Below are 16,253 nucleotides of genomic sequence, written 5' to 3' on the forward strand. Positions count from 1 at the left end.
CAAAATTTCTACGTATAATTTTTTTGTAGCTTTAATACTATTTTAAAGAATTCCAATGAAACCAATTGAAATAAACTTTTGAAAATAAAATAAAAAATTGCATTTTTCACAAAAATTATGGCACGCTACCGCAAAAAATATTTTTGAAATGCAAAATTTATTTTAAAAAAATAGTTATTTTTGTATCTAGAAATTGTACTTTTGCGTAACTAATCGATCAATTTAACTAATTTTGGACAACTTTTCAGGTCATTTTAATAATAACACAGACCCACAAAAAAAAGTTGAAAACACCAGAGACTAGACCCACCTATCCTTATGTATTTTGACGCGCTGAAACCGAATCCGGAGTCAAAATTGCTCCATCACCCTCCAGTTTTTTTTTTAAATCGCGAAAAACTACCCCAAAAACACGGAAAATCTTCAAATTCTCGCTTGAGCACGGGTCCGAAGGTTGAGATAAACGTGAGAACCAGCACAATAAGACTATTTTATACGTATTTTGACGAGCTAAAACCGAATCCGGAGCCAAATTGCTCTATCACCCTCCAGTTTTTTTTTAAATCGCGAAAATCATCCCAAAAATACGGAAAATCGCGTGTTATTGTCTCGGATCTTAACATTCTCTCTCTTTTTTTTATCGTAGTGTAGTGGATACCTTTTTCTTTTTCTGCTATCTGGCTCGGATTCCCTTTTAAGCATCCAACAAAAATCTGCCATCATATTAACATCCCATCGTCCTTGGTACCGGCGTTCCATTTCCTTAATGTCTTAAATAAAGATGACTTATGCTACATTTATGGTAAATTTGAATTTTCTAAACAGGGATTGTATCTGGGGATTCGGTTTTAGCTCGTCAAAATACATATAAAATAGTCTTATTGTGCTGTTTCTCACGTTTATCTCAACCTTCGGATCCGTGCTCAAGCGAGAATTTGAAGATTTTCCGTGTTTTTGGGATGATTTTCGCGATTTAAAAAAAATGGAGGGTGATGGAGCAATTTTGGCTCCGGATTCGGTTCTAGCTCGTCAAAATACATATAGTCTTAGTGTGCTGGTTCTCACTTTTATCTCAACCTTCGGACCCGTTGCCAAGCTAGAATTTGAAGATTTTCCGTGTTTTTGGGGTAGTTTTTCGCAATTTAAAAAAACTGGAAGGTGATGGAGCAATTTTGACTCCAGATGATTCGGTTTCAGCGCGTCAAAATACATAAGGATAGGTGGGTCTAGTCTCTGGTATTTTCAACTTTGTTTTTGTGGGTTTGTGTAATTGGTGTTTGTGGAGCCTTGAGAAGATATGAAGCTACTAAAGATAACGGTTGATGATATAGAAGACAAAAATTCAATTATTATTATTATAAGAATTCCTGATTAAAAAACTCATACAAATATTGTGCTTTACGTTACCATCTTGAGCAGAGCGTACAGAACTTGCCAACGACTTTGGCGTTCTAGAACATAAAAGTATTTTGCAGCTAGATGACAAAAAAGACTCACTGTCAACTGAAAATGTAACGAAAATGTCGACTTTTGATGACAGTTTTCCAAAAAGACTGTTATAAAGCTGTTGCCATTTTGGAATGAAATAGTGGTTTGTAAAAAAGACTTTTTTGGCACAAGTGTTTAGTTCACAAAATTTTTTTAAATGTTTACGGGTAGCCAAATACCCAATAAATAAGTAAACAAATAAATATAAAATTTACAAAATACTCCCCCTGTGCCGTTCTGCGCAAAGTTAACGAGTTTTAATATGTATTTAGTTAAATTAGTGGTTCAAATTTCGTAAATCCGCTTCAAAAATATTTTGCGCAAATGTTATATTCAAAAATCTTGAGTAACGGTCTGTATACAGAGTTTTAATACTTTTAATTATGATAAAAACCCCGTATTTGGTGACAATGTCTTTGAATTCATTGAATTTACCCCTTCAACTTCAAGTTTTCATGACCCTCAGTTTTCTGCTCGCTTCTAGAGACCTGCAACTGTGTGGTACTACCAAAGCCACTGGGACTTATTCCATCAGTAACCGAAGCTACATCTAAATAACCAAACTTGATATTCCAACTCCTCAGCCTATTTTTTTCCTTCGGCCGCTCGAAGTGAACACCGCTACCGACGTTTCTAATCGCATTTACAGTCGCTTGCACCTCGTATACGATCGAAAACACGCGTGGGTGTTCCCAACGCCCCGCGCTAGAAATATCGCTGTCACTTTTTATGAACTTGTCGAAATTAAAGTCAGTCTCCGATTCTTATGGGCGGCCATCGGCATACAATGTATCTGAAGCGAATGGACTAATCCGGTGGGCAACGTAAATTTATTGCCGGCCATTAAATTACTTTAATAAACAAAATATTAAAATCTCCCGCTTTATATTCGTGTAAAATGCGATGCTGCCGGACACCCCCACGTCGCCATCGTCGGCGATGTGACAGGGAGAAGGACGTCCAGCGGTTGACAAAATAAATGTCGGCTGAGGCTGGGATCTTCCAGTGACGAAGAATCACACTAGTTACAGTCATGGAAGTTTTTCACCTCCGAATTCTTTGAAACTGAACCGATCGACTAATTTGGCAGCTAGTTAGAGAAATGGTCAATGGATATTAGTGACATAGCGCCGACTGATGCTTCCACCCTGTTGGGGGTTGACACCCCTTCTCGGGGGTGGAATTTTTTTTCAAATTTTGAGCAAAAAATATTCGAAGAATTTTTTAGAGAAATCAATAGTTTTTTAGTTATTCACGATTGAAAACTTGTAATTTTGAGTGAAAAAAACACTTTTTCAAAGTATTTTTCGCGAATAACTCAAAAACTACGCATTTTATTAAAATAAAGTGTAATGAACAAAAATGTAGCTTATAAATAAACAAAGAAAATCGTTTTTTAAAAAGTGTTGTACGTCCTATACAGAGCGAAATATGGTTAATGGAAGGAGACTTGTTTTGGGGGAATACTCGAATCGATGTGTTCAACGTCAAATAACGGAAAAGGGATTAATTTTACTTGTGTAACGCTCCTGAAGTTTTTTGTAGTACTCAAAAAGACCTTCAAAGTGAGGACTTACAAAAGTTAATTAGAGCAAAATTGAAGGAGTTATTGTCAAAAACAGATGGGTTGCTCATATTTTTTAAGGAAAAATGAGCAGTAAACGCTGTGCCATTTCCATCAGAATTAAAATTAATCGTAGACCCTTTACAATTAGTTTTGTTTTACTGTTTTTCATACGATCCTGAAGTTATACCGGTTTAGAATGTGTATTTTTTTAATAATGTACGGTAAAACGTATTTTTCATTATTTAAAAAATTGCCTTATTTATATAATAACTCTGAAACTATGAAAGATACGTAAAAAATTATAGATTGCTTTTTTTTATTCCTATAACATAAAAAATAAAGGAGATATCGCCGCTTGAAGTATCCATTTTAGTGAAAAAACTACCTGTCTCGAGCCCTTCGATCCTTTCCCTTTAAAAAACGAAGGACTTAAAAGGTTTTATATGCAAACGATCTTACAGCTCTTGAAATTATCTTTAAAATGCTTTTTTGTAGCATACTATAGCTTCAAAATTAACCGAGTTATGGTAAGAAAACCAATGACATTTTTTCGGAGAAAAAAAGGCTTTCTCATTTTTATATTATTATATTATACAAATAACATAAGTAAAAAAAATAGTGTGATTATTTACATGCAGCGTAGCAATTTTTTTATGATTGATTATATTAAAAAATCGATTTTAATAAAAATATTTTACATTAATATTGGTAAAAGGGTAGTTTATAAGAGTTGAAAATGGCAATAGTAAAATATTCTTTCATAAACAATATAAGGGAATTTTTATTTTAAATTATTGCACAATTGTAGCATTCCAAAATTTCCATTTTTGAGCAGAGGGTGATTTATAAGGGTTGAAAAGTGTTATGAGATACAAATTCTTTCATAAGCAATGAAGGAATTTTTATATTAAATAATTGCACGATTTAATCATTTCAAATCTTTAAAAAGTAATTTTTTATCATTATTTTTTGCATAGGGGTAGTTTTTAAGGGTCGAAAAGATCAAATATATCATAAAACATGTTCAAGAACGTTCAACATTATTTAATCTTTGTGCTTGAACAAGATTTTTATCAATAAAATGCTTAAAACTTAATTTTTTCAATTTTTTCCACTTAGGGGTAGTTTTTACCCCTAAAAAACAAAAAGCGTCAATCGGGTTTCTGTCACTTTTGAACTTGAGCCTAAGATAAGCCTTATTCTAAATTTTCATGCAAATCCATGCAGTTTCAAAGAATTCGGAGGTTTCAGTAAGAAATCAGCTTTTACAGCTGCTGTACCGGTTGTTTTTGTTATATGATACGATGTTTATGTCCAGTGTGATATTCCGATGTGTGTGGTCAATAACGAATAATTTTCGATTATTTTGACAGAACCAAGAGACCGTTCGAAGATCAAGAAGCTCTGAGTAGTACACTCAAGTCAATTTTGATTTTTCTGTTCCCTGGTAAAGTGTCATTTCAATATGAAATACTTTAAAAGAGACGAAACGAAAATAAGCATTAGTGATGTTAACGATATTAGTAATAATTTAATAGTGAAAATTCCAAAGCCAAAAACCAATAAAACAAAAAAGTCGCTAGAAAATTTTCTAAAGCTTTCGTGACCAACTTTATCTAAATCATATTATTGGATCCTGCCATTCTGGTCAAAGAAATGACTAATTTTCATTAAATAAATATATAATTTCCGTAAATTGTAATTTTAATTAGTGCTAGCAACTGAAATCGGTTTTTTGGATAGTCGGTTAACCAGTTTCGTATAATTCGGATTTTTACGAAACCCGAAAACCGGTTATTTGATTCTTCAAATATCCGATTATTCAAATAACCAACATTCGAATAATCGGATTCTTTCTTTATAACCAGTTATTGACACAGGCTACATAGTACATACATATTAGAAGGCACAGACTGATAAAAAACAGTCACCCACACCCACATACACCAAACGACCAAATCCATTTATATAAATAATAAATTGAAGAATCACAGTAACAAGTGCAACTGTTTTAACTGTTTTAACATTTTAACTTTTAACATTAGATTTAACTTTAAAATTTAAAATATGTGAAAATATGAATAACATCGTATATCTCGTCAGTTTTACAAAGCACCGATTTTCAGATATCCGGTTTTGACAATTATTCGAGTAACGGGTTATTCGAATAATCGGTTTTAGAATATCCGGTTTTAGCAACCATTCGACTAACCGGTTTTATCTGAAATCGGTTTTTACGGAACCCGGTTAACCGGTTTCACTTTTTCCGGTTTTTGCCAGCACTAATTTTAATCATCATTTGTTGTTTTAAAATCTTGCAAACATGCCACATTACTGGTGATTTTATATTTCAAACTTCGTTTTACATATGTAAAACATACCCAACACCACTAAAGTGACGTCATCTAGGTGGTAATGGCACACTACTCTTTATGTCGTAGGTTTCCACATATAAAAACGCTCAAATGGAATTATTAATAAAAAATAGTTGCAAAGTTATTTTTTTTGCTCCAATTTGTTTCTTAATGTAAAAAAATTATATTTTCGTCGTTATTGTGCACTTGTGAGGGAGATAAAAGTCACCGTTGTTTCGAGCCCGCCTTTCGTTCGGGCCCACCTCGTCGCGCGTCCCCTTGGCGGTGCACACAATCACACATGCCAGTATGTGTACTAAGAGCACAATATGTCACTGTTAATGTAGAATTACGGTCACCGCTCACTAGACGTCCGTGAACCTGTGGCGTTCAATAAAAATCTACAACCGCAAAAATAAGTGCATTGTGTTTTGTTTTTCCGAACAACAAAACGGCACTTAGCCGCCTCGAGGAGGGTGCAATGCCACTAGATGACCTGCAAATTAGATGTCAAATCTCTTATACAATGCCCGCGGTGCATTATATTGCCTAAAATTCATTCACATCCTGCCGGGAGGTTGGCCGTGTTGTAAATTGCATAATAGTTTTATTTTGGCTTTCTGGGCTCTCTTGTGCGTTTCTTTCACACACCTACACTCGCCGCAATTACTCCCCCCCCCCCCTCCTCCGCGCCAGAAGTCTCTTTCTACTTTTCAAAATTGAAATTACATTATCCACATTTCATTTAAATTGTTTTCCTGATTTTTGTCTTGAAATATTTTATACTATGGAACTGAAGTGCATATTTTAATCACAACAGTGTAATTTTGATCATATCCCATATATTAAAAGTACTGTTTTAGTCCTTAGGGTGTAATTTTAAACACTTGTGAGATTAAAAACCATTTCGATGATTAAAAGTGCTGTTTTATCTCTCATTTGAGATAGTTAAGTGTCAGTTTTAATCCTTAAAGTGTCATTTTAATCCTTAAAGTGTCATTTTAATCGCCCTTGTCATGCTGATTAAAATCACTTATTTCAGCGAAGTGGCGATGTATTTTTAATTCCGAAGGATTACTTTTAATCCAGAGAATGTTATTTGAATCGTCAATTACATTAAAAAGCACTACGCTGATTAAAAGTGCTGTTTTCACTGCTTGCTTTAGGGAAAACAATTCCGCTTATTAAAAGTGCTATTTTAATCCCTGGTAATAAAGTGTCAAGTTTTAATCCCAAAGATAAAATTGTAATCGTCCGTGGGGTTAAAGTGTCGGGTTTAATCATTAAAGGATTACTTTTAATTTCAAATGATTACATTTAGTCCAGCAGTAGGTTTAAAAAGCTATGGCGTTAAAAAGTACTCGCTGATTAAAAGTGCTGTTTTAATCCTTTGCTTAAGGGAGTAAAGTCATTAATTCAATGTTTATCACCCGTTTGATTTAAAACAATTCCGGTTATTAAAAGTGCTATTTTAATCCCTAGTAATAATGTGTTAGTTTTAATTCCAAAGATAAAATTGTTTTTGTCCGTGGGATTAAAGTGTCAGTTTTAATCATTAAAGGATTACTTTTAGTTTCAGATGATTACATTTAGTCCAAGAGTAAGTAAATTTAAAGAGCTATGGCGTTAAAAAATACTCGCTGATTAAAAGTGCCGGGTTTAATCCTTTGCTTAAAGGAGTAAAGTATCAGTTTGTAACTTAATTTAATAATTAACTAATTTAATTTTTACACCCGTTTGATTAAAAACAGTTCCGCTTATTAAAAGTGCTATTGTAATCCCTGGTAATAAAATGTCAGTTTAATTTCAAAGGTTAAATTATAATCGTCCGTGGGATTAAAGTGTCAGTTTTAATCATTAAAGGATCACTTTTAATTTCAGATTGTTACATTTAGTCCAGCAGTAAGTAAATTTAAAAAGCTATGGCGTTAAAAAGCACTTGCTGATTAAAAGTGCCATTTTAATCCTTTGCTTAAGAGACTAAAGTACTTAATTTTGTTTGTTTATCACCCGTTTGATTAAAAACAATTCCGCTTATTAAAAGTGCTATTTTAATCTCTGGTGATAAAATGTCAGTTTTAATCCCAAAGATACAATTTATTACGCTTATTAAAAGTGTTATTTTAATCACTGGTAATAAAGTGTCAGTTTTAATCCCAAAGATAAAATTGTAATCGTCCGTGGGATTAAAGTGTCAGTTTTAATCATTAAAGGATCACTTTTAATTTCAGATTGTTACATTTAGTCCAGTAGTAAGTAAATTTAAAAAATTATGGCGTTAAAAAACGCTCGCTGATTAAAAGTGCTGTTTTAATCCTTTGCTTAAGGGAGTAAAGTATCAGTCAAAGGGATTACTTTTAATGTCAAGGGTGTAACTTAATTTAATAATTAACTAATTTAATTTTTTATCACCCGTTTGATTAAAAACAATTCCGTTTATTAAAAGTGCTATTTTAGTCCCTGGTAATAAAGTGTCAGTCTTAATCCCAAAGGTGAAATTGTAATTGTCCGTGAGATTAAAGGGTCAGTTTTAATAATAAAAGGATTACTTTTAATTTCAGATGATTACGTTTAGTCCGGTAGTAAGTAAATTTAAAGAGCTATGGCATTAAAAAGCATTCGCTGATTAAAAGTGCTGTTTTATTCCTTTGTTAAAAGGAGTAAAGTACCAGTTCAATCCCTAAGGGATTACGTTTAATCAGGAGGGTATAACTTAATTGAATAATTTAACAGTTAATTTAATGTTTATCACCCGTTTGATTGAAAAGCATTCTTCCTATTGAAAGTGCTATTTAACTCTTACTCTTTAGGGGGTAAAGTGTTAGTTTTAATATTTAAGGGATATTTAAATGAATACTTCTAGTCTAGTAGTAAGTAATTTTAATCGCCTGTGAGGTTAAAAAGCATTTTGCTTATAAAAATACTGTTTTAAGGAATAAAGTGCCAGTTCAATCCTTAAGGGATTAGCTTTAATAACTAGAGTATAATTTTAATCACCCATGGGATTAAAAAGCATTGCTGTAATTAAAAGTGGTTTTTTAATCGATTGTTTCACAGTGAAGGTTGTCAGGTTTATTTCTCAAGGAATTACTGTTATTTCTAAAGAATTGCTTTTAATTCGGATAATGTAACTTAAAAATAGAATTAAAAGTGCTGTTTTAATCCCTTGTTTCAGAGAGCAAAGTGTCATTTTTAATCCCGAAGGGACATTTGACTACTTTGTATCGTTTCTAACGACAATTTTTCAGTTTGGTTTGGTCAGTACATGCAAAATCAAAAACTAAACTAAAAAAATTCCTGTATCTTCATCGATAAAATTGCGTTTGTTGACCACATGCGACACGAAAACGATTATTTCGTTCCAAAATTACTTCTCTCGGTGTAATATAAACCCCTCGACTCCGCCACTGCGAGTGGCGTACAACTTGTACAATTTTTAGCCATTCGGTTTATTACCAGAATCCCGGCTCCATTGTCCGTCCACAATTTATACACCAACATTCAAACTGAGCCGCCTGCTGAATTGCTGGCTACATTGAAACGCGTGTAACTTAAAAATTATAATCTAAAACGACTTCCTCATAGCCGGTTTCTCTTCGTCTGGGATTATTACTGGCATTACTGCCAACTTAACGGTAATACCGAGCATTAAACCTACCGGGTGGGAAGATTTCGGCCTTTTTTTTTTTGGAATATTTTTACCTGTACACAAAGATTCGCCGGAAATTATCGATAATTTACTTTGTGTTAGCCACGATCCAGTCACAAAGTGAATGTCGATTTTAGCAGAAAAAAAATATTTACGCGCTAAAAAGTATAATAAGTAAATAACTGGATCAAAGTGCACACTTAACTGCTATAAATACGACAATTATAACAATTACCCGTGATCTTTTCTGAATATTTCAATTATCCTATACGATACGGAGGTCATTACATATTATTCCAGATTGCTGTTAACGATGCTGCTTTTTAATGGTTTTGTCTTCTAGGCAGATATAACCTCTACATTTCCATAACTAATGAAAAAAATACGCCACAGTTCGAATAAGAATAGCTGGAATTCCTGCCCGGCAAAAATTCGTCTCGTAATATTTATAATATTGATGGTTCAGATATACCGTAGATATCCTGTTTGGTATACCTGTAATTTATTTATAAATAAATATTTAAATCGCTACCATATTATTATATAAATTACCTAGCAACAAGCCCGATCACCTCTAGGAGGCTTTCACATGTAAGGTTTGCTTCCACAATTATGGACATCTCAAAATCGCCAGCGAAAAATTACAAAATGTAAAGAAAATGTAATAGATCGTACAAACTTTTACTGTAGACAACTGAATCTTAAACATAACTTTAAGTTTGTGTAATAAAAATTAACTAACAAATGTTTAAAGAATTGAATTTAGTTATACAAGCTCTTTACAAATAAATCGTAGTCATGAAAAACCGAAATTTGTTTTAAAACAGAATAATTTTTAATACTACTGACTGACCACGTTGATACGATGAGAACTTTTTGGCACCCCTTATTCTACCGAAAGCTCTGCTTCTGTTTACAACTGCTCATAGATACCTATTCGAAGTCGCTGTACTTAAAGATATGTAGCTAATCCAAACTTTTCATCAATATTTCCATACTACCATCTCCATTAGGTAATTGTTACTGAATTGATCAGCCATTTTATTCTCACTTATTTAGACACAAATCAGAGGTACTGGCCCTTTCACAGAAAGAAAAGACAGGTAAGAGTAAGAATTACAAAAATAAACGGCTTTATGTTTGCTACAAAAAAAATTGGATAGAAAAGGCCACGAGACCTATTCACACAACGATTCACCGCTTTTTATGCTGTATGAAGGTCAGGAACGATTCCAGAGGTTCCCAATAAGTTCCAACAATTGTTTTATAGTAAACGGAAAAGGTGCTAGTTTAATTTTAAGTAATCATCAGTTCCATTTTAATTTTCTGTACGTAAATGTGTGTCTGTTATTGTTTAAGTCTCGAGTAAAGTTATTCGTGAACAAAATGTTTAAGTGAGGGCATTTTTTTTCTGGATTCTTAGTACCATACAGTAATAATTAGTTAGCGGACATGGTGGTAACACTCGTAAACAGCCGAGCTATCGATGGAAGCAGCGGTTCCAGAAATGTTTCTTCGTATTATTGTGATAAGTTAGCAGATATTGAAAAAAAAAAAATTTGCCACTTGAACTTTCGCACATCGATTTATTTACTCTTCAGATATCAGCTCCAAGTTAGTTAAAAAAAAAAAATTGCCACTTGAAAAATGGTCGTATTGGGAATTAAAAAAAGTATTTTGAAGCTCAAAGATCTTAGTTTTTAGATCTAATTTTTTTGGAGCTACGGTTAAAAAATTTTGAAAATTTTTTTCAGAGTTCACGGACTTGTAAATTTTTTTTTCAGCTAAGCCATTGCATGGACCAGATAGCTGATTAATTCAGCTTCAATTTCCTTTTTCTAAATTTTGATACGACCATTTTTCATCGAAATATCGGACTTTTAATGGAAAAGGATTCTTTTGTGTTCAATCATCGATATCTCGGCGACAAATGGTCTTACAGAGAATTGAAGGGCAGTTTCGAAATTTGGAATAAATTTCCTATAACATGCTGCCGCAACTTTTCGAAATTTTTTTTTTCATCTTTTACACGAATTTAAAAAAAAACTGGAAAAAAGGCTAATTTATGGTTTCTCAGAAAATTGACGGCTAAATTAGAAATATTCACGAAATGACTAATGTTAAGCATGACTTTTACAGTTCGATATACCCAGAAGAACCCTATGCAGTTTCATTTCGATCTAGCGAACCTTTTCTTTGTTTCAAGCAGTCAAACTTTTGAAAAAAATTAAAGGGTCACGTTTTTTCAGCTTCAACACTTCGTAATCATGATTAAAATGGAAAAAAAAAATTCCAGGTTTTCTCACATTTTTACCGCAAAATAATGTTTACAGACTGCACAAAAATTAAATAGAAATTTGTCTCAAAAAACGGTGTGAATCGGGGTCGAAATCTGGCTTGGGTCATCAACTTTAATTTTAATTTAATTAAAAGTTGATGAATAGAAGCATTGGACGGAAAAGCCGAATCGTGTTGGAAACAATTGAATTTTTTTTCTTGAATATTCGGAAGGTTTTCCAAAAATTTAAAAAATTTTTTTCAAATTTTTTTGTTTTCATCAATTTAAACGTTATTTGCGGTAAAAATGTGAAAAAATCTAAAAAAAAAATTTCTTCCATTTTAATCATGATTGTGAAGCTCAAAAAACGTGACCCATTAATTTTTTTCAAAAGTTTGTCTGTTTGATACAAAATCGAAATGAAACTTCAAAGGTTCTTCTGGGTATATATTATTATTATTATTATTATTATCATAAAAGTCATCCTTAACATTAGTTATTTCGTGAATATTTCTAATTTAGCCGTCAATTTTTTAAGAAACCATAAATTAGCCTTTTGCAAAAATTTTTTTCGCGCTATTTCTTAGAATTGCATGATAACCGTAGCTCCTAAAAATTTCGACCGAAATATCTAAAAACAAGAATCTTAGAGCTTCAAAATGCTTTTTTCAATACCCGATACGACCATTTTTCACCTAAATATAGTCTGTCAAAAATCACGGACAAATTTCGGAAATTCTTTTGACCCTTTAATTTTTTTATTAGTTTATAACGTGTATCTCGATGTATCTCGAGTAAATATCAACGATTGTTTCAACAGTTTCGAAAAAATCGAAAATCCCTCTTCAATGGGGGCTGGAAACATCGTTATTATTTAAATTTCATTAGTACCAGATGCAGTTGTCATTAGGCTGCACTTTTAACGGGTGGGGGTGGATTTTAGCATTTTGCGTGTGTTTACATCATTCCCCGTAATTTGTGGCCGGGAATTATACATAATTGAACCGTTTATAATTCTCGGAAACCAGTGGCGTACCTTACCTACCATACTACGTCCTTGATGTCCGCGGATACCAAAAAATATGCACGGAAAACATTTCAACTTTTAAAATCACGAAAATAGTTAATTTTCTAAAGAAATAGACAACATCCGGTATAAATCGATTTCATGATTTCAATTTTTTTACATATAAGAATTCTAATACCAATACGTTTCATAAAAAAACCAATCAGTCCGTAGCAGCTTTTTTTACGAAGGGAAACCTTATTTCATAAAAAAATATTAAGGAAGCAAACCACCCACGACATACCGTGTGGGTGTTACGTAAGTAGCCACTGAAAGGCAATCTTGGATCTGCCGAAGCTACTTGGTTAATATTTGAGAAGGTAGCGGAACGTATACATTCGTTATTGCGTTTCGATACGGCTAAATAAACACGAAATCGAAATATATCTGGATAATTATTATTTATACTAATGATATTAATAACTTTTTTCTCTCATATAACTTGATCTGTGTTTACATGAAAACAAAAAAAAAGAAGATGAATTTGTACATTGTTATATTCTAATATTTCCACAAAAGAATATGCTGTTTTCATTTCGTTTATTTTTTTCCAATATTATACATATCTAAATGTAGGCAAAGTAGCATTAAATACATTTAAATTTAAAATGCAGATTTTCATTTCGTTTATTTTCTCATCGGAATAGATTTGATTTTGATTTTTCATAAAGCTATTGTCCTGTCCCCCCTTCCTGCGCCGACGGCCACGCCACTGACCGTCGTACGACGCAGGAGGCTATGCATATGTAAGACCATTCGACATCAGCGCATGGTCTTCGCTGGTATCTTGTTTGTATGCCAGTTTCGTTACATGCAAAGTGGTATATTAGTGGCCAACTGTCCGACATGTTTACTTTATTACGGAAGTGGCGAGTCGCCTGTTTCCGGAAATCTCTACGTGCTGCACTGCTTTCGCTGGTTGGTGGATAGGCGCCTACAATCGAACGCAGTGCTTTATCCTTAAGTCCTTGCGTTTGCAAGGCGGGGGCGGGAGATGGGGATATTCGAGTACTATACTTTTGATTATAATTTATATATTTTTTTAAATTTTAAACCGACCATTTTTGTTCCACATATATAATTTGAAAATCTAGTTACAACGGCATGTATTCATCGATACAACTTGAATGTACAGGGTGTCTCAAACTTGATAGCAAGGGATGAGGTAAGCTCCATTTTTAATCGAAAATATTATAATTATTATAAAACTTTTATTAGAGGAATTTTTCTGTATTATCTCCCGTTTAAAAGTTATAAGCAATATCGTCCTAAAGAGTCTCAAAGAAAATACCACCTAAAAATCACATTAATAATGGAAGGATCAAGTAGTCGTTGGAAAATAATAATTGAATGTTTGTTGTTTAAAGCGCATAAATGTCATTAAGAGTAAATAAAAGGATTCAACCCGATAATTCTTTAATACAGTTAAAATAATAGGTGATGATAACAATAACTAAATTTAAAAAAAAAGAGCAAACGCTTTCATACTACATACATATTACAATCTATTCTCTATCTGACCTTTTCTCATTTCAAGACACATATCCAATCCTGGCCTGACTTCTTCGTGGGCTACGTTTATTAACATTTCGTCATTTAACTCATTACAAGCGTTTGTAACTTTTTCTTTCAAATGATTAATATCTCGCGAAGGTGTTTTGTAAACCTTATTTTTTAAAACCCCCCATAAAAATCGAGGGGTGTTAGATCTGGTGACTTTCCGGGCCACTGAATAGGTCCATTAAGCCCAATCCATTTTTCTGGGGAAGTGTTATCTAAATATTGCTGCACAATCCTGGCCTTGTGGGGTGGAGCCCCGTCGCGTCGTGCTGAAACCATAGGTTTCTCCTTAGCTGCAAATGCACATTATCCAGAAGTGCAAGAAGTTCTTCTTGTAGGAAATTTAGGTAACTCACGCTATTCAATGTACATAAAAATAAGGCTAAGTAAACAGGACTTTTTAAAAATAAGAACAAAAAACAATGTTGAAAATAACTTTTAAACAATTTTTTTATGCATTTACAAATTTAAATGCTTATTTGTGGAAAACGGTTGGCTTTAGAGATATTAGCAATGGTTTTTAAGCAGAAAAGTTGGGGGGGGGGAAGATTTTTCCAGTCCAAAGTGAAATACACCGTGGCACAAAACTGTTTTGGCAGTTTGGCCGCTTGTGGCGCCCTCTAGAAGATACAACGAAATCGTCGATAAATTCGAATTTCTCAACCCAAGAAACCCCCGGATACGAAATTTTACGAAATTAGCTCGAAGTAGTCGCAAGGTATTAAAAAAATAAATTTCCAACTTCAACACCCTGTATCTTGAGAACTAAGCGTTTATGAGCAACATTGTATATGACTTTTCCCTATCAATTTTCGTCGTAGAATCTAGTGGTAAGGTTTGGCCCATTCTTTAACGGACACTCTGTGTGAGAAAAACTTAGCTTTTATTATTATTTTGTTTTTTTTTGTTAAACGTGAATATACAGGGTATTTCTAAAATAGGGTTCTAAACTTCTGCTGCGTATATAACTCATTAAAATAAGCCAAAAAGTTCCTATTAACATGTGCCTTAAAACGCACCCTTAGGAAGTTATATGCCCCTAAAAGGGCTCAAACAAAACTGTTTTTTTTTCTGTTATTGACAAAACGGTCGCAAATAAATGGGAAAAATTTTATGGGTCTTACATAACTTTTTACGTTAAATAACATGGGCTACTCCGTTTTTCGACATGCAAATCATATGCGTCCCATTTAGGTTGGTGAAGGGGGTTTTCGGCCCGTAACTTTTTTTATTCACATTTTTTTACAATTTTCTCTACAGATTTATAAAATCTTAACAATTTTACGTAAAAAATACTATCTTTGTCCAAATCGATATTTCCAATGGTTTTCGAGGAAATTGAGTTTGAAAATTTTAATCCCATTATTTTCTATTTCACATTTAGCTATTGTCTGCAGTAGTAATTAGTTCTTTAATTAGTAAGTGTAACTCTAAATTTAAATAGTCTTAGTTTATGTCCTAAATTATTTATTAAATGATCGAACCCTTCATAACTGCAATTTATTTGAAAAAAAAAACAGTTTTGTTTGAGCCCTTTTAAGGGCATATAACTTCCTAAGGATGCGTTTTAGGGCACATGTAAATAGGAACTTTTTGGCTTATTTTAATGAGTTATAAACGCAGCAGAAGTTTGGAACCCTCTTTTAGAAACACCCTGTAGATACGCGCCTTAAAACAATCTTAAATTTCCATCTAACTAGACAGCCCGTTTTTGTTGTAGATCCAAGACTGAGGCACAAAAGCCACGACATCCTCCACTTCACCTTCTCCGACAGCATAACGAAGTTCCACGTCAGCAACGCCACCCTCTACGTCTTCATCAAGGGCGCGGAGCGGCGGCCGTTGCCCGACGTCCTCGTCGAGGTGTTCAAGGTGAAGAAGATCACCGAACACCCCGACCCGCCCGGTTTCACCAGGGTCTACTCGAGGAAGGTGACCCAGCCGTTCGGCAGGGGCGATTGGGTGAAGATCGACTTCACGGAGACGGTGTCCGAGTGGTTCAAGGGTCCCAGGGACAACCACGGCTTCGTGGTGAACGCGACCGCCAACGGGAAGAAGGTGGCTGTGACGGACACCAACGCCGATAAGGGAAAGAAAGTGAGTACCGTATTTTCGCTCCGGATCATTTCTTTTTATTTTTTCCTTGTTGAAAATTAATAACGTAGTCAAGCTCTTGAGAGGGATATTCTTTATTTAATTTGTTACGGTTTAATTTTGCGGTAGCATAAATCATCACAATAGCGTTTAATCGCATTGTATCGCCTTCTTTGGTTACCTCGCTACCTTTGGTT

General features: G+C 33.7%; 1 protein-coding gene across 1 annotated transcript in view; it reads left to right on the top strand.

The window, feature by feature from the left end:
* LOC108906569 (growth/differentiation factor 11-like) overlaps nucleotides 1-16,059 on the top strand; it is a gene marked incomplete at its 3' end in the record, with an annotated part of 53,289 nt that extends 37,230 nt beyond the window's left edge. The window contains exon 2 of the mRNA XM_018709868.1: nucleotides 15,683-16,059. Coding sequence (XP_018565384.1) covers nucleotides 15,683-16,059 — 377 coding nt within the window. The remainder of the gene's footprint in view (nucleotides 1-15,682) is intronic.
* Between the last annotated feature and the right edge of the window lie 194 nt (nucleotides 16,060-16,253).

The sequence above is a fragment of the Anoplophora glabripennis genome, unplaced genomic scaffold (genome assembly GCF_000390285.2).
Source record: "Anoplophora glabripennis isolate ALB-LARVAE unplaced genomic scaffold, Agla_2.0 scaffold108, whole genome shotgun sequence".
NCBI classification, from domain to species: domain Eukaryota; kingdom Metazoa; phylum Arthropoda; class Insecta; order Coleoptera; family Cerambycidae; genus Anoplophora; species Anoplophora glabripennis.